Here is a 24,375-nt window from a genome sequence, read left to right as displayed (position 1 = left end):
CAAAGTTTGACTGTTGGCTGGAGGTCAGCTGCTGGGTTATAAGGTTGCTCAGCTTAGATGATGGATAAAATCCATATACCTACAGAAGAAGGTTGGAAGAAGTTGGAAAAAGGAGAGCTATTTAACTTCCTAAGCAATGAGGACCCAGAAATTTCATTTCCAGCTCTGTCACTGACTCAGCACACATTCTTACTGGAGTCATAAGGTTAATACTGCAGTGAGCGTCAATTCATTTTGAAGGTTTCAACATCTGAAAAATCTTGGTCTTTTTCTTAGAAGAGCTATAAAATTTTAAAATCTGCTGTTGGAGCAAAGGTACCAAAGCACCTGGTGGCTCACTTTTGGAGAGGCCTGCAGTTAGAATACCACTCATTGCCAAGGTTTCCTGGTTTTGAGAATGATGCCTTTGTCTCCTCTGGGTCTGGCTTTCTTCCTGTACAATGCATATATTAATGTCTTACAGTTTACACAGGCACTGTAAGGTGTAATTAGTATATAGGAATGCTTTGTTATCCTTGAATGATGTATTTTTCTAGATAAAATTCAAGGTGTTGTTTACACTGTCAAAAGCTTTGATGAATTAGTGCTTCAGAGAGTGCCCTATTCTCCATTCCCAAGAAGAATCATGTGACTGCTTTTTTCAAGGTAGGTGCATAAGTTATAACTATGCTTAGACCAGGAAAATACCACTGGCCTATCCTCATCATGAAGCAGAAATGCACTGGAAGTTGGGCATTTAGAGAGCTGCAGAGTGAACAGTATTTCTTTGCTTTGCCCCGACACTGAGTGTAGCTTCAAGTCCCTCTGACACTGGGCCAGTGCCCTGGGCTCCTGTACCCTGCATGCTTTATGGAAGCTAAGCGCTGTCGGTGGGTCATAATCTGTTCTCATTGCCATTTCACAGGGGTTGGTGTCCCAGCTCCAGAGCTGGGGGTGGGGAAAGTAATTAGCTTACCATTGTTTTTCAACTGGGTTCGATGGAATTTCTCCAAGTTGCAGTATCATCAGTGAATGTATTATATAGAAATGTACCGCTAATAAAAACATGATACACCTGTTTAGATTATTATAAAATTAAGGAAAAATAAATCCTGTTCATTTATTTGTAATTTTAAGCATGGTCGTAAGTACCCAGCTGCCTGGCAGTTTGTCACATCAATGGCATAAGCCAGAGCACATGAGCAAAGAGAAAGATGACCAGTCAGACTCTGCCTTAGCGATGCAGCAATGTCACAGGGTTTGACTACTCTCTTACTTTATATCAGCATTTGTAACATCAAAATCAACCTTTCCCTTACAATCTGAACTTTATTTTCTGTGTGATAGCTCCTGTGACTGGAATCTGACTTGTACAAAAGTGGGGTGTTTGTATGAATGTAAACGCAAATAGGACCACGGAAACGGGAGGGACAGAAAGACCAGTGTTATATTTAGCAAATGTTTGTGTCTGTTAAGGTGTTAGTATTCATACGCTATTTTGTTTTATTTTATTGAAGCTGTAGTGGAAAAAGTGGTGTCTTGAGTCATTCTACTGTTTATCGCTGCATCAGATCAAAGGGCACAGAATTAGGTTTGTGTTTTCAAAGAGGAGATTGATGCTGACACACAGCTGTCCCTTCCTCCTCCCGAACACATCGAGACTGCATGTTTTGCAGATTGCTCGCTTGGCCCTGATTAGGATTCTGAAATAAAACTTCTATTGTCTCAAGTGTTTTGGTGTTTGCTCAAAAGAAATCATCAACCTTGGCTGGTTGTTTATTTTTTCTTCTGCAGGAAAGGAGGGGGGCAGGGTACCCATCCATACATCTGTTTGCAATTGTAGCTTTAAAAGTCTAAAAATAAACAAGCTCCACCCAAAACCCATGTTTTCTGGCCCCCTTGAACAAGGGGTAGCTATGTACAATGCTTCAGTATCAGTTTAACTTACTTAAGTAAATTGTATAGATGGGGAAAAAATGGAGTGGTGTGGTTTACTACTTTAAAATAAACATTAAGAAAAAAAACTTAGTATTTTTAGACATCTGCACAAACACAAATACTTATTTCTAACAAGGCCAGAACATTACTTTTTAATTTTTTTCTTCGTAATCTACATTTTCTTTTGTCTCTTGCTCTGGTCCTTCAGGTGACTGAGGTGGATGTGAGAAACTGCTGAACTACTTGTTTGCTGATATGAAAGGTTAAATAAGGTTATCTCAGAGACAAGGTGTGTGCTCAGGTTTTCTTTTTTCTTTGCACCCAATGCCAAATTAGCTTAGAGCATGACAAAATGGCTGTGGAACAACCTAGTGAGCTCTAGTCTGTGTTTTGCATCAATTCAGGTTTCTACCATGGTGTGTGTGTGGAAATATTGATAGCTAAAGGGGAACATTAGTGCTGTCTTCAGGGCGGACTAGATGTTATGCTATTTGTAGCCTTAAAACTGATGTAGGGTCAACATACACCAAGTGTAGGGAGGCAACATTGCCATTCTGACTTATGGGATGATGGAGCAACTGCAGGGACCTGTAATTGAGGCTGAGGTAGGATATGTGTCTGTGTCCTTTGAATTTCCTGGAATTTAATTCTCTTTCCTCTGGTGTGTTGAGCTATTTGCACAATATAGAAGTCAATATGAAGAGCTGAGGAGGCAGCTGTAACATATGAATAAACACTAGTGTGTGTGTGTATATTATAAGCAAGCCTGTGCATGGAATAAATACAGAAGTACACATCATACTGGTAATTACATTAGAGAGATATTTGGTGTTAAGATTCCCACAGTATCCATTCCTAGGCATAAAGAGCTCATTTTCTCTTTTTCTCTGGATATGCTCCTTTCCTTGTCTTTTTTTTTTCTTTCTCCTTTCCCATCATCTCTTCAGTCCCTTTATAGCCTCCTAGTGTAGGAGAATTCAAGACATGAAAAGCAGGGTTGCCCGAGTGGAAATTTTATAGCATTGTTATCTCTATCTAATTTGGTTTGGGTAGAAAAACTGCTCACAGGGTAGTTCTGCTATCGGGAGTTGATTTGATGTCTGTGGGTGGGGATGTGGTCTCTGTTCAAGTCATGTAGGTTGGGGGTCTCAATTCCTCTGTGTCATGATGATGTTATCATTTGTGGTCTCTTGTCAGGAGCAGAGATACCCCTATCATCTCCAAAGACACAAGCTCATTTAGTTCAAAAAAGCGTTAAGAGGCCCACACAAAGACACGGAGAACTTTAAAGGCTGGATGGGAGGGAAAGCCCATCTGGTGTTACGCACCAAAGGAAATTCTCCGTGGGGAGTCAGTAGGCTGCCTTTACTAACTCCTGAATTTCATTCGTTTCTTTGGAGCTCTCTTATGAGTCTCCCTAGATTAGTTACTCTTTACTGAAATTCCTGGGGATGTTTCAGTCTGTTCTTTCTTAATTTCCTCAAGCAGGCTGGTGGGGTTTCTTGTTTATGTAAATCTTTGTCTCTCCATCCCAGGATGGTTTCTTCCTTCTGTAGCTGCTCAGCTACACATAAGGACGAATGATTACTCAGAACTTCCTGGAAAGCCTCTTTTGTTTATTTTAGACAAAAATATTCAGGAAGTTCCTCAGCTATTCCAGCACAGCTATACTGGCATCGGCCTTTGGATCCTCCAGTTGCATTCACTGATTTTTGGGAGACCAGATAAAATCATTTTTATCTCAGTACTAAACCCAGGGTATGTCAGTGTTGTTCCACATGTTTCAAACACTGAGAAATGAGCTCCCACACCTCAAATAATAGAAAAAATATCTCCTCGTTCATCGAGATGGCAAGGTGACAGTCAGGTTTTTCAACCTTCCCCGCTGAGCTTGCCATCTTCAGACTAACATGTTCCAGCTCCAGGCCCAAATTTTACACCTTTGCAGCTCAACTCCTGTTTCCATACACATTCTCTCATTCAGCTGGTGAGGCTGCACCCTGCTTCAGCTACTTTCTACATGGCCACATGCTCAAGCAGCTAAGTATATTAAAGGAGACAAAGGGGGGAGGAAGGGGAGGATACTAAAAAGGGCTGGCATGTGGATTCTTTTTAGTTTCATAACCTATGTTGGTTCATTTCAAAGCACTTGAATCTATGCAATTAGACTGAACATTTCCTGTGGCATTGGGTGCTGCAGCAACCAACTTAACTTCTTTATTTCTTGGTGCTCTATATTGCACTCACAGCCATCTATGGGCAGCAGGGTGCTGGCAGAGTAAGGGAGCAGCGAGAGACCGTCATGTGTAATCTGCATGTAATGTTTTAATTCTCCAGTAGCCGTCACTTACTGGTATCAGCAGTTCCTTCCTGCTGCTACACCTCTGAGTCCTAGGTGGTGAGACAGCCGTGGGTGGAGGGAGGCCTACAAACCCAGGAGTTCAGCTGTTACCTTAAAAGTGATAACTCTCGATAAACAAGGCCAGCCATTACAACGTGAAAGTGCCACTGACATAGCTGAGGTAGTTTAGAAACTACTAGTACATGAGAGAACGTGTAAGACTTTCTTTAATTAATATAAGTTCTGTTGGCATGTTAGCTTCAGCCACCATCAGTCACATGACACTTTAAAAATTGATTACAAGGACTCTACAGAAGGGTCTGTACTGGCTTGGGTTCCATAAGCTGGTCAAATATTGCTGTTGTAGACTACATCTCTTCACAATCAGCTCTTTAGTTCGCAGCCTGTGTCTGAGTTCCCTCTCCAGGAGAAATAAAAAAAAAAAAAAGGCAGATGGGGTGGGAGCTAGATGGTGATGCGGCCTGCACCTGACGGGCAGCTCTGAGCCTCACTTGGCTCATGCATCTGAAGGAGCAGGGTAAACCTCAAAATGGACTCTAATGAATTTCCCTGAAAAACAAACAAACAAACAAACATACAAACAAACCGTGAACCAACTCTGAACTACTTGTGCTGTAGGAGACATGTATTTTAAGCCAGGTGATTCTCATTATCAAGCACCATTTGGTGGGGCCTAACCCAGCTGTTTCAGGGCTGAATTGATTTCCAAATTAGTAGGACATTTTATGGCTGCTCTTTTGCAATTTCTCACCCTTTCTTTCAGTAGACCATTGATTTGTTTGATTTTCATTCCTCAACAGAAACAGGAATGCTGACAGAAGATGAGGCAAGGAACAATAGCTTTGTGTTCGGTTCAGGAAGAGTGAGAGTTTTTTTCTGTTTATCCTCCTGGCAAGTCAAGAAGGCCTGCATTGCAAATGGATGGGACTAGACAGAGGGTAAGTGCAATTTATTATTCCCATCGTTCTGTTTTATCAGAAAACTGGGAAACTTGGTTTTGAGAGTGGTCGTTGCAAATTTCAGCTACCTTTTTTCCTTTTGAAAGCAGATCTTGGAAACATATTCTGGAGGGTCGCAAAATACTGAGTTGTATTGAAACAGCAGTTTACTGCCTCTGACAAAGTATTAGTCAAGGATGAAACGACAAGAGCTTATAGCACTAAGTGTGCCCTGCTTTTTAGTGCTCGAAGGTCATTGAAACTGGGTCATAACTGGAGTTCATGTCGAGCTTTTCTGGCTCACAGTGAGTGAAAGCAAATTCAAGCTCTACCTGGCAGGCGTGCTTAACATCGAACCTGTAGGTTTTAGATTATAGGTGCTGTTTCAATAAAATAATCCTGAATGATTATTGCAGCCAATAAGCTAAAATTTGTACATCTCCTCTGTCTTTACAAAACATTGCCAAATTACAGTAATTTGTAGCTATTTCAAAACTGGCACCAAGCCCCACAAATATGTTCACAAAAACTTATGAAAACTGAAGCCAGTTTACACCTTGTTTGCTTGAGGGGAAAAAAATGCTCATTTCAACTTTTTACTGAAAAATTTATAACATTCTTTTTGTTGGGCAAGTTATAAATCTCTCCAGTATAAAGCGTTACAACTTTTTTTCACTTTTATATGTTGGAGAGTGTGACATCCTTTTATAGTTCAGTTTTTTAGCCACGAGGCTTCTGAAATCGAGAGATTATTATTTTGGATTCTTAATCAGAAACTGGGCAGACATTAGTGTTCAAAGAATGACAGTAATTATGTAGCAACAGGAAAATGACCAGGAAGGGAAATTCTGTAGTAATAAACATTGCATCCTTGAAGAAAACGCATAATGATTGTGGATGCTTATATTTTGCTGTGCTTCTTCTATTTCCTGCAGTCACAATAACTAACAGCTCAGGAGTTGGTTGTGTACAGGCACTCAGAAGCTTTGGTCTGTCTTTGCTATGTGTTCTAATACAATCTCAATTTCTGAAAATGATGTGTGCACATGTGAAAAAGAAGAGGAAGAGGTTGCTGAGTCTCCTGTTCGGTAAGGCAGAACAAAGTCTGCCAGCTCATTTCACATGGGCTGCTTTACAGTCAGACATTGGAGGGTAACAACTTCATGTCTACTAATATGGATTGGATTCAAACCAGCAAACCAGAGATAAAGTAGTTTGTTTTCCTTTACCAGTTCTTTTAATTCTTTCAGCTAACCCATACTCTGTTTCCTGGACTTGATTAGGTTTGTCATGCAGTGTGTCTGTGGCTAAATGAATATGTATGAAGTGTGCACCATTTGTTTTAGCAACTGAGCAACTGGTTATGAAAATTTCCCGCTGGAAACATTTTCCACCTAGACAGCTCTGTTTATGCTGTCTTAACCCCCCCTCTCCCCCCCCTTAATTCTCATTAAGTGATCCTGCTAATAGGTATCCACTTGACTTGTAAGAAGCAATTTGTTTATTGTACTTCTGAATTGATAAGGATGGTTTGTTAGTTCAATAAGTCTTGTGGTCATTCACTCTGTAATTTAGTCGCCTAGCAAACACTAGGGTAAGTCTCCTCCTTACCTAGATGTACGTTTAGTATTTTTTGAAATGATTAGCATATTGACTTCCCTAGGCACAACTTCTTTCCAGACTCACACAGTCTGTGAGTATTTCTGCAAATAACAGAAGCTCAATGTTTCCATGAGTAGTAACCACTCATCTTCATGTTCCTGGAAAAATAGCCAGAGGGGAATAAAGGAGGCCAGAACAAATTACAAGTGGGAACGGATGAGTATATCTGTGGATATTATTTTCCTGTTGTTCTGCTATTCTTAGAATTTCACAGTTGTGTGCTGTGTATGTGTAATGTGTATACAGACAAAGCAAACTTTATGAGACAGAAGGACAATGGTAAATACCTAACAGCTTTGGTGATAGAAACAAGATTTTCTTTAGTACAAATTTCATAAGTGATTTAATGGGCTAATGTTTGAACTACCATTTAATTTCTTTCTTTAGAAGGCTAAGGTTATGAAAGAGAAATTGCTGAATGCTTTACTTGTGATGGATAGGCTACAGCTCCCCAGAAAGTCTTGGTAATCCAGCTGTTCAGCACTAATAGTGACAGCCACAAGTTTTATAATCTTTCCTAGGCGGTACTTCAATCTAGGGTGAAAAGAACTTACTACAATGTGTCTCAAGAAATGGAATCTAAGTCTTGCTTCTCCAGCAGAGACTCTGTAGTATTTCGTTAATAGCAATTCGCCTCAGGAGACTCCATTTTGTAGATGTGAACTTAGAGGTCAAGAAACTTGCTTTATTGATAACCTTCTGAGTTAGTACAAAATAACATTTTCCCTCTGCTCCTCTCTTTCTGGTGGGAGAGCTCTGCCAATAATGCAAAAGGGTGGTTAAGACCCCATGCTTCAGATGGTTCAGTTAACAAGTACCCCTGGTGAAGTCTGTGTCATTTCTCTGAGTAGTAGACTGAATTTTTTCACACGCACTGTGAAAACCCTCTAGTGAAAAAGATTATTTTGAATAATCTTTTATAATAATCACCAATCAGGGCTGATCTATTGATGAAAGAAAGTAAGATTTTGTATGCCATGATCTTAATTTTGAATTTAAAAAGGTGGTATTCTAAGCAGGGGGAGTGATAGACTTGCTCCAGATACGCATGCAAAAGTTGCAAAGTATGCTCAATACTGAACATTGGGCAGGGATTTGAGAGAGATATGCACCTAATTCTGACATTTAAACTCACTTCCCTTTCAGTTTTGCATTCTTTGTGCTCTGTACTGTCAGGTAAGGCACAAGGACTAGATTTTTTATAACCAGAGATGAACTACAAGGGAAAGACTTTGCAGACATTTTTTGTGCAAAGCAGGGATTTGGATAGCTGGTAGTTGCTTAATAATGCCTAAAATAATGATCTACTTCTTTGGTTCTTCAGATTTGTCTTCATTTTTGTTCTGTAAATCTCCATATCTCATGGAAATATATCTAAGGGCAATTCTTTCTTCTTGGGCTACTCTGGCACAGACATTTGGCTGTCAAACAGCTGATTTGATTTGTAGGGGAAAAGAGCAGCTTTAAATTCACTGTGTGGGCTTTTTTAAGGGGGACTTGCCAGCCTACTCTTGTGTAACTAAGGCGTTTGATTCATTCTGCCGCTCAGTGGAACTGCCTCATCGTTACCAGTGTTTGACATTTAACAGTTCAGATGAATTTGACCAAAAGAGGGGGAAAAAAAAGGCAATTAAAATGGATTTGCCTGCTAAATTCAAGCCCTGCTTTAGCTGGAAAAAGCCATTGCCAAGATCCAGCAGCCACTACTACTTGCAGTGCTAAGGAGAGCAAGCAGCGGAGACCATGGATATCATTCAGGTGAAGAAAGAGATGGGTGTAGTCACCCACTGCCCTTGCTGGATTCCAGTCAAATCTAGCGTGGGCATGAAATGGCATCCGTTTCAGTGCTGCTGTGTTGGAGACACATCAGGCATGACAAGAGCAGCCGGCAGCACCGTGGCAGTCTGAGTTCAGATCAACGTAGTGAAGCTGCCTCTTGGCCAGACGTGCTGGTGTGTGCTCTCCTATAGCTGAGTCCTTTCCAAATGCCTCCCCAGGCTTGTTTTCATTTCTTCATGCCATGAGTGCATCTAATCAAGGCACTCTGACCAACCCTGCTACAGAGCAGGTACCTTCTCTGCCACAGGCCCAAAACATAGGGGGAAAAAAAAAGCCCTTACCTCTATGCATTATCCTGTTCAATTATTTTCTCCTTTTTAAAACTGGCTTTCTTATCTATTACACAAAACCTTCCCTCATGGCACTGTATCTGGCTTTCCATCTTTAATACTTCCTAAACGCAACAGTAACTGAGGGATGCATATGTTATAGTGTCCCTGCAGTACAGCCAAATGGCACAGTACTCTTTTGTAGTTAAAATAAGCGCTGGCGAACTGCAGCACTTATTCACAGCAGCTTCGCATGATTTGAACACGTTTTCCATCATGTTATGTTTGTTGTTTTTTCAGTCTTTTATTGTCCACATAAAAACAGGGTGAATGGGTTGCATTGTGACTGTCGAAATTTCGTGAGGGCTTTTGAAAATTGCTTTATTATCAGACAGGTTTTCTTGTTGCAGCTCCATATGTAAGGAGATAAGGAATTCTTAAAGCCCTTCTCCATCTGCACTGCAACCATTTACATCACTAGTGGTTGCCTGCTGTCTGGAAGAACATTTCTTATTTGTTTCATGACCCGGACTTGGAGCTTTGTTATATTTGCCATATTTGCAATTATTTCTAAGCACTTTTATGGTGTGTTTAAGTAGATATGGAGATTTTGCATTTCTGCAGAAAGGCGTTTTCTGTGTGTTTGATTCTGCATCTAGTAATTGGAGTTACTTGAGCAAAGAACAGAACTGTTGGTTTGACAATTATCTTTTCCATCAAAAACAATTGTTTGCTTTTGTTTAAAACCTTATTTTTTTCTGCTTATCCACCACAAAACAAAAGCAGACACACACACACATTTTTCTTAAATGTTTCTCTTTATTTTTATTTTTGGTAGGAAGCTACAGCAATTCTAGATGACACTGCTTTTTGTGGATTTTTTTATTATTATTACTAAAAGGTAGAGGACATATGCAATAAAAGAAGCAACATTATTTGTTAACCTTGTTTAGCAAATAAAAAGGGCTAAAATTCAAGAATAACAGGATCAATAAGGGCTGTATTGGTTATAGGGTCTGCTTGTATTCCCCTACTCACGTGTTCTGACACCACAGGTGTTACTGTTTCTTGAATAAACATGGGTGTTAATTTAATGATTTGTTTATGGATCCTAAGAATAAGGAGTACCATCCCTGGAGAAAGTGTAACCTGGCAGTAAGCCAGCATGTCTTAAAGAACGAAGTCTTCTGGAGGGATGGGCAGTGTCCCAAGAGGCCGCCTTAATTACTTGTAACGTGTTATACCAACACTACCACCTACAGGAGTTCAGCAAAAGGGAACAGCACTTTGCAAAATGCAAAATTAAACAGATATCAAGGCTTTTTCAGAGAGTGATCTCACCTTTCTAAATATCCAGGATTTTTTGTTTACCTGATGCCTTTTGTTTTGTCTTTTTCCTCTCTTGAGTAAACTGTGTTTTGGGGTAAGTCCTTAGCTATATCAAGAGGCTGTCAAGGCAGTTCTTGCCTCATGAATCCAGACATTGCTGTTGCTGTGGGGAGCCATGTTGTGAGAAGGGTATTTGTTGTTGCTTTGTAACCCACCGTGCTAGAAATCTCACTCTTGTTCTTCAGGTTTCGAGTATGAGCTAGTGTGATTTAAATGAAAACCTCACAAATGTCCGTAGTTCAGAGGTGCATCTGCATAAAAACTTGTCTTAGGGAAATGTGCAAATTACTGGGTTTGGTTTATGTATAGGCATATGATAGCACGATTATTTTAGCTAGTGCAGTCATTGTATTACTTACACAGATGTTGTATACATCTCATTGCTTTTTAGTAAGCCAGCACAAACAAATATCTGAATATATATCAAGGGGATTTTTAAAATATACATCATTACTTGTGGTATCTGTCATTGGTCCTGGACTTTGAGGGATTCTGTTTCCAGTCACCCACTGTTTTTGCTTACACTATTTCAAATGATCTGTGCAATTATGAAGCTGTAGTTTTGCAAAGTATTTACATTAAGTTAATGGCGTGTTACGTTTTCTCTCCTCATTGCTTGTTGGTCATTGCCAAGCTGGGACAGATGAGCCATAAATAGCAGACAAGAACAAATCTGCATCTTTAAAATAGAGGATAATGTAAAAGTGTTAAGCATTTTTTGTCCTGCACTTAATTATGTGCTCAAGCCCAGTTGATTTCAGTGAAGCTTAGCTAGAAGGAAGCGTTAGGCATATGTAAGAGGCAAGGTTGCTTAGCATCCTGTGGAATCTGGCCTTCAAAAAAATGCAGCAAAACTGCAATTAGATCATCCCCATCATGATAATCAGTGAGAAATAAATGTATTGAGAGTTGCTTTGGTGGCTTTTATTCTGAGTGGTCTCATATCCTCTTTGGCATTTTAATTTCCTCTGCGGGCTTGCAAAAGCCCAAGTTTCTGAGGTGATACCTGTGAGATTAGCTTCAAATGCTCTGGTTTTGTGTGTATCTATACTGCCAAACTGGCTGAGAGCTTCATTCTTGTTTTTACAGGAAAATTTCATGCTTAGTGCATTGGTGATGTGATCTCTGGAGGTATACTGGCCATCTCTACAAACCTGACTTCAAACATTTGGCCTAAATAAGAGAATATCTAGACGGAGTTCTTGGTTAGTGGAGGGCTGCCTGAGGAGTTTTACTTACTCGGTGCCTGCTGTAGATGGCTGCACTTCCCAGGTGGCTGGGACATTTTCAGTCAAGGCACTGCTCAGAAAGAATGTTCTTGGTTTAGTTAAAAAAAAAATAATAATAATAAAGGAAGTTAGAGATAAAGGCACCCAGGGAAAATGATGCAAGAAAACTTATTTGAATATTTAATCTACAACTTCACTGCTTCATTTTCTTTAGCTGTACTGTTTTCAGGTGTATTTTCTAGTTGTGGAGGTAAAATTATGTGAACTTTTTAACCTTTTAACATCAAGTGAACTGTGGAAGGAGTCAGTAAAAATCTGCTCAAGGAGGAGGTGGATGGCAAGACTCAGAGGCTGAGCTAAGACAGATAGTTGAAGCATATAATAATAAAACATTAAAATGGAGAAGTAAAACTTACACAGAATTGTTCAGCAATACTTCCTGTCAGCACTGAGAAGAGCATTGGTAACAAGCAATAGAATATAAAGTTACTGTTTGCCATTGTGTCTACGAGGAGCCTTGAGTAGCTGCATTTAGCTGCAGAATGCTGTATAAGCCTGCTTTCACACTAATCATAAAGCTATTGCTGTGAAGTAGCACTCAGGAGGCTATCCTGTGAGCTCCAAGCAGTAGCATTTGGGAAGCTTGTCTTAATTAGAATTTCAGACAAAAGCAGACAAAAAAAAAAAGAAAACCACCGAAACAATTGTCTGAGAAGCCAGACATCCAAAAGGTCACACAGTTCTTAGTTCTTCCCCAGTGTCCTTTGGGTATTTGGCCCTAGTGTTTTTATCTTCTCTGTATCAAATCTTGTAAAACACTTATGACACTTAAACTAAGCAGTGTCAGTACCAATTTATCTGCCATCGGGGTTGGACGCTAAGCTTCAGGTTGACACATTAGTCCATAACATGACATGGATTAAAAAGTTCCGTTCTGATATGAAGATAAAAATCAATATGTTTACTCAAAATAATTAAAAGTGAGCAGCAGAATAATGATGATGATAATTACAACCTTGGAAAGTCATCACAGAAGCTTGCCGTTTTCTGAAAATAACTTCCCTCTTTGCATTTTCTCTGATATAGGAAGTATGGCTTTTTATAGTCATGGGGTTATGTAACTCATCCTTTTCGGCCTTTGGATGAATATAAACCGGTGCCAGTCTGAAATACCCACAGTACCTGCGGACATCACGCCCAGCATGTTCCTACTGAAATATTTTCAATACCACACTCTTGAAAGTAGTTGACTTAAACAGTTCTTTCTGTTGGTATTGTACAAGTTGCAGAGCACACAAGGATCCTTGCATTTGTGTCAGTACTTAAACAGTTATTTTGTTTTGCTTAGTGGAAGGCAGCTGACGCATCCTGCTTCTGGTCAGATGTTTGCAGAATCTGTGGTTCTGTAATGTAGGTGAAGAGCGAGGCATCAGCTTTCCCTAGCTTTTCCCAATGGCACAGCAGCAGGAACACCTTTTGTACCAGCAGTTGGCGTTGGCTGTAGCTAAGTGATGTGAGACACAGCCTGGTAAGCACAGGGTAAGCCCCTGTCATGCATCATCTGCTCTACAGAAACCATCTGTGTCCACACCCCGGTTCTCTACAACCATCAGTAAGGGAAAGGCAACTGGGGAAGTCTCACCCTTCCTGGGCAGGAGCCAAGCGACCCTTGGCTTGCTGCAGTTGAAAGCCTCCACGTGGTCATCTACTGACCAACCTCATGCGCATGGCAGAGGTCCGATGTATCTGCAGCCTGGGTGTTTGGGTGTGGCGAGGCACAAGGCTCAGATGCTTGGTGAAACACTTCGAGGATGGCTCCTGAGCACTTCGTTTCTTACCAAGTTACTGTGTTTCACTTCATTTGTGTGAACGGTATTTACACGTAACGTGGGCTTGGTGAGGATGTAATTTCCACCACCTTTACACCACATTGAGGCCGCTTATGTCTGCACAGTTCGATTAATTCCTAATTTGCATAAGAGCGAAATTAGAACTGGGTAGCCTCTGTGAGGTTAAACGGTGTATGTAGCAACTCCATGCTGTTTTTATATAATGCATGCATATCAGCTGAGGTGTTGTGTGTGGTGGTTGGTGAGATCTTTAGCCCTGTTTTCTCTTCGTCCTAAGGGGATGCAGACAAAACTAAAAGTTAATTTGGAATGGTTGTGACTTGCCTGTTCATCATCATTGCAGCTCATAAAGATGTTGATTTACATATTGGATATACTCCTGATTTGTATTTTAAGGTTATTTTATTTCCAGTTATGGTCATAATACAAACCAACTTTTATAAGTTGAGGAACACACTGGCCTCTGAAGAAAAGGCTGGAAGGCAGTCTTGGAAAGGTAGGGTGCAGATAACACCTTGTGATTGGTATGTTTCACCTGTTCCCATTTTTTCTTAATATCAATGAAAGTGAAAGCTCTTCTTAAATCCAAATGTACTGCTCTCTGCTGCAACAAACTCCACCTAACAGCAGCCAAATTCTTCTAATGGAGTCTTCTAGAAGACTAGCTCCAGGCAAGCAGTGAAGGAAATAGTCCTCACATTGCATCAGTGGTCTCACTGCAGCTGACTTTGGGCAAAGAGACTAGGATTGGACTAGTAAGTAAAGTTACGAGTGTCTGGGAAAAAAACAATCCCGTGGACTTAGGAAGTAAAGCGTGCAGGCGATCTTAGCTGTAATTATTACCCTGTTCTTAGCTATAATGATGTTGGGATTTATGTAACACTTTTCATATGTGAATTGCTCATCAGATTGCTAATTATCTCATAACATAGACAGTTTCTTGCCTGAATGTGGCTGCAAAAGCGTGCGAGGATCTTTCCAACAATCACATATACAGGCAGCTATCGTAATTTTCTTTTTATCCTATGCTCTTAGGAGATGATGCTTATGTGACCACACTGTGGGTGTCTGCGTGCCTGCCTAATAATGTCAGAGCAATTTCAGCCAGCTGTGACAGAGTGCTAGGGGTACTGAAGATTCAAATTTCCTAAACATCCTAGGGAAATAGAAGACTAAATACAGGAAAGAGCCTCGATTACTGTTTCTAATGATAGAAAGGCTGCAAGGTTTCCCATTTTCTGTAGGATGCCAGCTCTATCCAGAAGCATGTCTAATTCCTTCTAAATAATTTATATGTTAATTAATGAATTTTAATGATTGAGGTCTAGCAAACTTTCTAGACTAAATAATTTTAACTTATTTTTATCTCTGTGTATCTGTGTGTGTTTTCTCCCACCGCTTTACATGGGTTGAAAAGGCTGTTTTCATATTTAAAAAGTATATGGCAAGGAAAAAAAATACAGTATCTTGGGGTGTTATTGCTAGATTCTGAGAACACAGCCATAGGCCCAAATATTGTAAGATTGCTCAAATATTTTTTCCTTCTGATTGAAAATTAGGATTTGTTTTTATTTTTATATATATAAATATATATACACACACACACATCAATCATTGTCATCACGATTTTGTTCCTCAACAAGATTCAGTGAGTGTTTCTTTAAAAATTCTGGCTTTCTTCCTTCAGATTTTCTTATCAGGGTTATAATAGTGAGGAACTCTCATATATAGTGTAAGAGAGCAAAAACATTGACATGGCTTTTTTTTTTTTTTTTTAATTTTCAAAAGGTCCCAAACATCTGGTGCCTTTTGAAAATGTTCATGGCAGTAACAACAGTTGCTAAATCCATGCAACCAGAGAGTGGTGATGGTAACACTGCGAGCTGATAGGGAAAATGGTCATCTTATAAAAAGTCAATCACTTTCAAATACAGCAATTTTTCTGTCTTGCAGCTTCGAAAGCGGGTGAAATGATACAGATTTGCTTGATTTTTGTAGTGCCTTTTGGAGACTGAAATAACTGGGGTATTCTGGACTTGTTCCCTAGAAAAAGGATATACTTTTTCAGAGGAGAATATATTTATTATTGGAGGAAAAAAATGTGGTAAGGGGAAAGTGGTCTTAATTTTGACTGAAGTTAGTATGAGGAAATATAATAAAGTTTTATTTATTAATTATAATGCAGTTTATAAAAACTAAGTGGAAACTTATTATATGTTGAGCTTATGGCTGAGGATTTTCTGCATCTGGGAGACTGCATGAGGAAGGCAAAAGAAAAGTAATAACCCATAGAGCTGCAAAGTTTCCTTGGAGTTTTCTTCTCCCAGATACCCAACCCACTGGTGCCAGAGGCTCCAGTTTTCTCCTCTCAGTTTCACATTCTTCAGTGTCTCTGGGTAACCCAGTTTTGGGGGGCTAGAAAGCAAGCTAAAATGAAGCAAGCGGGTGCTGAGCCGTGGTTATTTATGAATCACTGCCCAGTCAGCTGTACCAGAAGCAGTCCCAGTTTGCTGGGCTGCTGGCAGTACAGGCAAGAACAGCACCGCTGTCCTGGCCCAAGAGGGATGGCTGGTGGCACGGCTATGAGGGATGCTGCTTCACTTTTTCCACTTGTAACCCGTGGAGTGCTGCGTGGGACACCATGGGGCTGGCCTCATCTGAGTAACGATAACAGGAAGCTGTGTGATCTGATTTGATACAAAACCTGTGCTCGTCCTCGCTGCTGGCTCATTGCTGTATTAGTCACCGGGGGCTGGATGGCTCTCAAGAGCTGGGTCTGGTTTTAAAGCGGTGGTGCTTGTGCAGGATGCAGAACTTCACTGGCTGCACCTGTAAATACAGAGGCAAAGTGGATTTTTGTTCCCTGTGGAGTCTGAGAGGAGCTGGACTTCTAGGTGTGTTTCTGAACCAGAAGTTGAGATTAATAAAAATGTATCACATCTGCATGTTTCAGTCCTTACCTTTGCTGCTGCCATCTAGCTTTTCTCCCCCCTCTCACTTTTCTTCAAAGAAATATCATTCTGTGTTGCAACTTCCTACCCAAAGTGTGGAATAAGCTGGAGTTTTACATGTGAAGACACATCGCACCCATAAAAGGACAAGTGTGAGAGCTGGTGGCGGTGCCTGAGCTAGGAGAGGTGAAGTGGCTGGCTGAAAAGCTGCAGAGGTGGGCAGCTTGCGAACTGTTAGGGCAAGATTCATCACCTGACCCCAGCATTAGACAGGCATGCTCTGTGCAGATAGCTGGCTATAAATAATTATTAATCGTAATCCACCATAGCTACTGAGTTCAGACGTCAATATTAATGAAGTGAAACTAGCAGCAGCTTTCTGTGTGAATTAAGTGTTGACCATGGCAGTTGATGTTAATCGTTTGTGAATGCCAGTGAGGTCAGGTGCATGCAAATGAATGAGATCTTTCTCAAACTCTTGCTTTTGGTCTTGCCAGCTATCTCGTATCTTTCCAGCACTTATCTTTTTCTCCCATTCAGCTGGCAGGTAGAGTGGTACAGGTCAGACTGCAGAAGAGTTCACATACCATGCAAGGCTGCCTCTGCTTTTGGAAAATGATCAGTATCGTCAAGACAGCTGCGGAGCAAGGCAAGAGTGCAGGATGGCATATCAGTGTGGCAGAAATTGTGTGCAAATTAAATGAATCGGGTTATTTTCTGGGAAGTTTGAACTTGTGAAAAGGTAGATCTCAGGGGACATACAGCTCAAGAAGCTAAGAGAGTTCTTGCAATAAAAGGAGAACTGATCTAACCCATTTTGAGCTAGGCAGTTAGTCAAAGTCCATGGTAACCTGGGGTAGGGAGAAAAATTTATGTTAGAAGTCAGGCATTTCCTTGCAAGTAATCCTGGTTACTTACAAAGAATACTTGTGGTGGCTTTGTTGGTAAGTCAGTCTCTTTTCTAGCCAGCCCTTATCAGGAGTGCTGCTTTTTCTCCCCATAGGGTTTTCTCAGGGCCACATTTCCTGGAGTTATGCTGGCTGTCTTCCTGAGGAGCATGGCTCGGATCGGGCTATGCTGCTGCTGCAGGCACCCTGCGCTACAGCTGATGGTGAGGGTGAGAAATGGGGGCAGGAGCTGCATCTTTCTTGCTTCCTCATGTAAATCATGTAATGCTCTATGGATTTCTGTTGCTTTGGTCTTTCACTGTTTCACTTTCTGCCCTCTTGCGTGACACACATACAGCTCTGTCTCGGGCAGAGGCGGGCACTGTACTTTGTGCACTGGCTGCATGAGCACACTGAGAGGAATCTCAAATGAGAAGTGAGGCTCTTGGGGAGCTTTATGACAACCCTTCAACACAAGGTACTTGGTTCCTTGGACAGCAGCCCCAACAAGATCAGCTCCTCCCCAGAGAAAGTAGGTGCAGCAGAAGAAAGGAAAAAAGGACATCGAGAACCTGACAGATGGTCTTTTAAAATCAAATGTGTGGGTGATTTTCACAGGTTAACTGTGTATTTGTCTGTGTCTCTACAGAGAGCCTGATTTTGAGAGAGCTACTGGTGTCCCCGTGCTGATAGAATAGAGGCAGACAGGTTTTAGGGGTCTGGGAAGTTGTATTTTGCTGTCCTTTCCCTGTGCTCAGCTTTGCAAAGGCAAAGTGGAGCTACCAAACCTGTCATTATCACACACAGATGCTTTTGTTTCAAAGACATCCATTTGCATCATCAGATGTCGGTGCTACTCCCCTTTTCTGATTGCGGGTGAGCTCAGCTGACACAAAATTCTGCCCTTCCAGAAGTGTCACACCGTGCAGCAACATACCAGTGTGTTAATGTTTTGCTCCACGATTTCTATTCAGGCTTTTCCCCCACAGCAAAATTATAGAAGCAAATGGTGAGTAACACTACCTACCCCAAGTTGTTTTTACTGAAATTTGGGTAAAATCCTCTTCCTGAACAATTCTGTTTAGTAGGACTTCTTTTCTCTCTACGGAGAGACTAACAAACAATAAGGCAGACTTACTGGCCTTCCTGCCTTTGGGCAAGTGGTTTCTGCAGTAGAGTTTGCCTTTCTTCCCAAGGGCGTTGTGTCTGTATGTCTTGCACGTGTTTGGACAGAAGGAAAGGTTGCAATTTTGTGGTTGCCCCTGTACTGGAAAACACCACTGCTACACCCTGGGCAATAGCCTCGGGTCAGGCTAAACCTGGAAACAAGGCAATATCTGTGCTGCCTTAAAGCTCAGTTTTAAAAAACTTGGAACACCGCTCTCTGATGGCACTGGGAGGAGAAGAACCCGGGGGTGCATAATGTTTATGGAGTCATCACTTCGGAAGGATGGTGTTCAATCCTCAGCCTTAAGGTAGGATTGCCATCTGTGCTTGGGGTACACAGAAGGCAACACTGGCAAGGTTATTTTGTTAAACCGTGGCAGAAATACCTATTCAAGAACATTTCACTTTACACAAGAAAAAAAAAATCAGACTATGAATTCCTTAATGATCCTTGCTATTGATCTTTAGAACATGGCTTTGAATGCCACCATCAAAGGCATCACAGACAAAAGCACAAGTCTCCTTTACTCATGTAGAAGAGATATTTTAGGCTGTGATGATAAAAATGTTAAAAGTATCGAAACATTTTAAGAGGCTGTCATTTGATTTGAGTTGGTTAAGTTATGGCAAAAGGCTCTTCATTTTATGAGAACAATTCTGATTTGTATTTTAAGGATCAATTTAGCTTTAGAGACTTTGGCCTCTACTGAGGAAAGCAGCAGGACAGCATCACCACAGGATGCATCATTTGAGGATATGTACATTGCAAAAGCTCTGGGGTCCCTGTAGCTGCAAATCACCTGTCTACCTTACATGACACTACCTGTTACCTGGATAGTTTCCCAATTTTAGCAGAGTCAGATACAGTGGAACACTCCTGCGTTTCTGGAATTTTCCATGTAGACTTGAAGCCAAATCACAGGGCTTATGTAGGAGCCTTAGTGGTAGAGAGAGGGGGTATCTTTCTATTCTTCTCTTCTTGGGACGCCATGAAGATTGCATCACTTCTTGGTGTACTTTAGAGCATCCCAAAGGTGAATTATATCTTTCATGGACTGGAACACTGCACTATGCTCTACTCTGGAATACTTCATGCTCTGATTATTCTGACTGTTTTACATGGCCAGACAATGACAGGATGAGGAGGAATGGTTTTAAACTAAAAGAGGGGAGATTTAGATTAGGTGTTAGGAGGAAATTCTTCACTCAGAGGGTGGTGAGGCCCTGGCACAGGCTGTCCAGAGAAGCTGTGGATGCCCCATCCCTGGAGGTGTTCAAGGCCAGGCTGGATGGGGCTTTGGGCAACCTCGTCTAGTGGGAGGTGTCCCTGTCCATGGCACAGAGTTGAAATTAGATAGTCTTAAAGTCTCTTCCAACTCTTCTCATCCCTTTGTGGGCAGGTAAACTCTTGTCTTCATGCAAGGATGTAGAAATAGCACAGAGAAGAAAGGGTCTGGGGTTAGGGTCTTTCTCTTCAGATACAGTTATAAGTTACTCTCTGAGTAGGTGGCTCAACCTTTATGCTGCAGTCCACTGAAATCAATCAGTTTCATATAAATGAAATTGTCTACCCCTATCCCTGTTCCTAAAATTTAGGATGTTCTTCATCTGATTGTTTTAACATTATATATTTCTTTGTTTTTCAATAAAAGGAATGGTGATCTAACCAAATAATGGTTGTGTTGAAGCCTGCTTGATGGCTGGCATTGTCCTTTGGCTCTGTTTAAAGCATCTATTTCCAAGGTCTTTTGGACTGGACTATTTACTAGTGGCTGCAAGAACTCGGGATTCAGCCAATTGGTTCCCCTTGCCATGATCTTGTTTGGGAACGTTTCAGTTAACGTTTGTCTGAGCTGTTTTTTGTTGGTGGTGGTTTGCGGTTTGTTTTTTTTTTTTTAATTCTGATTTCTTTCAAAAGAGTCTGCTGAGTCCTGCAGCCTTCTGAATTGCTTCCATTTAAAACCCATGATTTTGTAAGAGCTTGCCCAGGGAGCACAAGAGCAAGTGAGTGGGAGACCCTTTCCTTCTGGGCTTTCCCTGGTTGAGTTGGGTGTTAGATGCTAAAGCATGCCATTTTAAGGATCTACAGAAACAATCAAAGTGTAGCTTAACTCTCCAGTTTGATCTCAGCCTTTCTAACAGCAGACTCAGGCATGCATGCCACATGTTGTTATGCTATAAAGGGTTTGCTCAAGAGCTGCAGTTTCCATGCAGTGACCCCTAAAATACTCACTGGAGCTCCCATCTGCTTCCTGCTGTGACAGCATAACGTTGTCTGAGGGAGTGGGGAGAAGAGATTATCTCTACTTGCCAGCACTTGAAAACTGTTAAAGGAGACGTGGGGAGATAAACAGCTCGCATCTTGTAGTTCCACTCTCCCACTTTGGATCAAGAAAGGTCTTTTTTTTCCTCAGGCTCTTTCACACAAAATTAACAACTGAGATTTCCCATTTCCCTTTTGCAACTGTGTAAAATGGGTGCCAGGGTTCTGCATGACCTTCCTGCACACGTAATTAAGTTATGGATTGAATGCTCTCCAGTCTTTTGTAAGGACCATGTGCTACTGAACTCTTAAGTCTAGTCCAGGATATGCCTAAGCTATACTAGTAAACCTGGAGGTTGTATGGATATACTCAAAGTAGCTTTCTGTTACCTTGCTATGTGTTTGATGCAACAGTGTGGAACACTGCATAGGCTAATTGGACTTGGATTTTAGGCCCGTGGTTTACGCTACCACAGCTTCAGTGTTAAGGTCCTGAGCTAATTATTGTAAAGTTAGCAACCTCGTGTTACTGCAGTCACTGAAGTGCAGACTTACCTTGAGAGGAGCTTGGCCAGAGGACAAGTAATAAGGTAATTATCAAACAAGCTTTCATCCATCGGATTGCAAAATCTAACTGCCGTGATGTGGAAAAAGAAGGTTCATTGCAAACTGATTTCATTTAGGATACAAGAAAGTGGAAGATCTGAGGTCTTATATTTCCAAGACAATGTGTTGCTGTAAAGGCAGGAACATAATCATCTGTTGTGCTCTCTTTTGCTCCATACTAATCTCTCAAGTTCATAAAGGAAAAAGGACATTTTTAATCACGCAGAGTGTAATTTATAAGTATTTCACCAAACCTTATTATTAGAAGAAATGCTTTAATAAAATGTATCATTAAAAATGTTATGCAGTAGATGTTTACATGTGCTAATCTTGGCTCTGCAATTATGTTTTTCCATGCCTATAGGCGTGCTGGTTTTCCTAGGGACAGGAGTCTTGTCTGTCACGAACTGCTTCGCGTGCTGATGGACAGTAATAATTGATTGCCATCCATGAACTTTATTTCTCTCCATGAAAAAGACAAGCTGCAAAAGCAACTTTTTATTGAATAAATAAACAACACTTTTTTTTCCTCCTGTAACCTCCTCTAACAGAACCTTGTAAGCTTCTTTCTACATTGGCCTCTACAGCGAACATAGAGCTGGAGACTAGTTGACTTTGCATTGGAGTAAGGAACCCAAGGGGTGAAAATGTGATGTTGCTTTATCAAACTTTCATAGAATCATAAAACCATAGAATGATTTGGGTTGGAAGGGACCAAAGACCACCCAGTTCCACCCCCTGCCGTGGGCAGGGACACTTCCCACCAGACCAGGTTGCCCAAAGCCCCGTCCAGCCTGGCCTTGAGCACCTCCAGGGAGTGAAGCATCCACGGCTTCTCTGGGCAGCCTGTGCCAGGGCCTCACTGCCCTCAAAGTAAAGAATTTTTTATTTATATCTAATCTAAATCTTCCCTCTTTCAGTTTAAAGCCATTCCTCCTCGTCCTATCACCACACTCCCTGACAAAGAGTCCCTCCCCAGCTTTCCTGTAGGCACTGGAAGGCCACTGTAATATCTCCCTGGAGCCTTCTCTTCTCCAGGCTGAACAACCCCAACTCCCTCAGCCTGTCTTTGTGTGAGAGGTGCTCCAGCCTCTTGATTATCTTTGTGCCCCTTCTCTGGACTCATTCTAATATTTCAGTGTCCTTCTTGTGCTGGGTGCCCCAGAGCTTAACACAGCACTCAGGAGAGCAGAGCAGAGGGGGAGAATCAGCTCCCTCCACCTGCTTTCCCCACTTCATTTGATGCAGCCCAGGATACAGTTGGCTTTCTGGGCAGCAAGCACACAGTGCAGGCTCATGTTGAGCTTCTTGTCAACCCCCAGGTGTTGCTAGTGGTGCTGTGAGCCAGACTTGCCAGGGAAGAGGAAGTCTGAGGACCATTTCCCTTCCTGTTCCCAATGGACCTATAGCAGATGTGATGTTGGGTGTAATAGCTGTTCCTTTCTGCTGTGCTTTTGTTTGTCAAGCAAATGCTGCTGTCCACAAGTTCCATGTGGTGCCTGGGAAGCATGATGCTTATAGCAGGCTGAAAATCACTTTATGGGCCCAGAACATCTTCCACTTTTGTTTCTTCATGACTGTTAGAGACCAAGCTGTGTTTTTAAGTGCAACTACCGACTGTAGGGATGATAGCTTTGTCTTAATCACTATAGCTTCAGGTAGTGTTTAAGCCACAGGATGGTTTCATTCAAGGAAAACGTTGGGATTTTTTTGTGGCAAAGAAGAAAAGAAATCTAGGAAAAAAAATAGTAGAGCTTTGTTCTAAACCAGAATCCTTTCTGGGAGGCATTGCAGTCTCTTTAAGGCATGCCCAAGCTTAGCCGAACCCTTGGGAGTGTGATTCTTATTCACACTCTTATTGGAGCCTTTGTCAAAAAAAATTAGATAACCCAGAAATATTTGTTCCTTTAGTTACCAGTATTCTTCACCCAAGTCATCTCACTAGGAAGGCTGTTTTCTCAAAAGCACTTGTTCCTGGAGGATTCCACCAGCAATGTGGGAGCTTCCCGTGGGAAGAAAATAGATGTTCTCTCTTAGTTTGCCCATCTTTGTTCTGTAACAGAGGGAGCAATTCGTAAGTCCAAGTTTAAGATATCACTTAAAAGGTAAATTACTAGTGATTGCTCCTTCTTAAAAGGCATACTACTTTAAAACTTTACAGTTAGGCACTCATATAGTTTGGACAGCAGAATATTATGGCACATTAATTTCTTAAGAGAAAGCAGGCAGTAGCCACCCAATATGCATAAAACAGAGAGGAGTGAAATTGCCACGTGAAGGTGAGAGTACACCGTTAGTTACCATCACTGCTATTCTAATGGATGGAGACTGCAAGGCAACAAACTGGAGCAGGGAAATTAGAAATACATTTGTTAGGAGGCCAATGGAAACGTTTACAAAGGAAGTGATTATCTCCAAAAGTCACTGACTTACCTAACGGAGGAAGAGTACAAATCTGTTTTAGTTAGCTGAAGAGCTGCTGGTAGGACAACCAGTGTATTTGTGTTGTTGTTCTCCAGTCAATAAAGTGCAGGACATACCACAGAAGAACAAGATGCTACCCTGACATAAGCCAGGAAAATCACTACGGTCAGGAAATAAATAAGATAGGTGAAGTGGCTCCAGTGAAGTCAGTGGTAGAAGTTTCCTGGGAGAAGAATTTCACTTTGTGTGCTCTCCGCTATCTGCAACAGAGCTACCCCAGTGTTTATCAGCTAATTCAGGTTAACATGATTTAAAGCCAAAGGTAAATATTTTTATGTGGTGTATTTAATGTTGCTGTACCATATTATCTAAATATTTTCAGATACTATTTGTCCTGAAATAGTTTATTTTAAGCCTTATGGGAACTCTTCAGAAGAAACCTTCCTTTTATTTCAGTCTCAAAAAATGTGACTTTGATATATCAGGACAAAGAGATTTTTTGCTGTCCTACCTTCAGATAAAATGAAAATCAAGGGGCTTAAGGTAATATGTGTTGATAGAAAATTGTGATTCCTTTGCTTTTAATTTTTTAAACGTTCCCTGCACAGAAAAGGAGAGGTTT

The 24,375-nt window shown here is 41.2% G+C and overlaps 1 protein-coding gene across 1 annotated transcript in view; it reads left to right on the top strand.

Annotated features, from left to right (window-relative positions):
* Window positions 1-5,002: 5,002 nt before the first annotated feature.
* The window catches only part of LOC310892031 (uncharacterized protein), a 183,137-nt gene continuing 163,764 nt past the window's right edge, over window positions 5,003-24,375 (top strand). The window contains exon 1 of the mRNA XM_083819459.1: window positions 5,003-5,217. Coding sequence (XP_083675585.1) covers window positions 5,201-5,217 — 17 coding nt within the window. The 5' untranslated portion in view covers window positions 5,003-5,200. The remainder of the gene's footprint in view (window positions 5,218-24,375) is intronic.

Source organism: Anser anser, assembly GCF_964211835.1.
Source record: "Anser anser genome assembly, chromosome: 1".
In the NCBI taxonomy this organism is placed as follows: domain Eukaryota; kingdom Metazoa; phylum Chordata; class Aves; order Anseriformes; family Anatidae; genus Anser; species Anser anser.
Note: the sequence above shows the minus strand (reverse complement) of the source record. Positions and strands in the feature narration are given on the sequence as shown.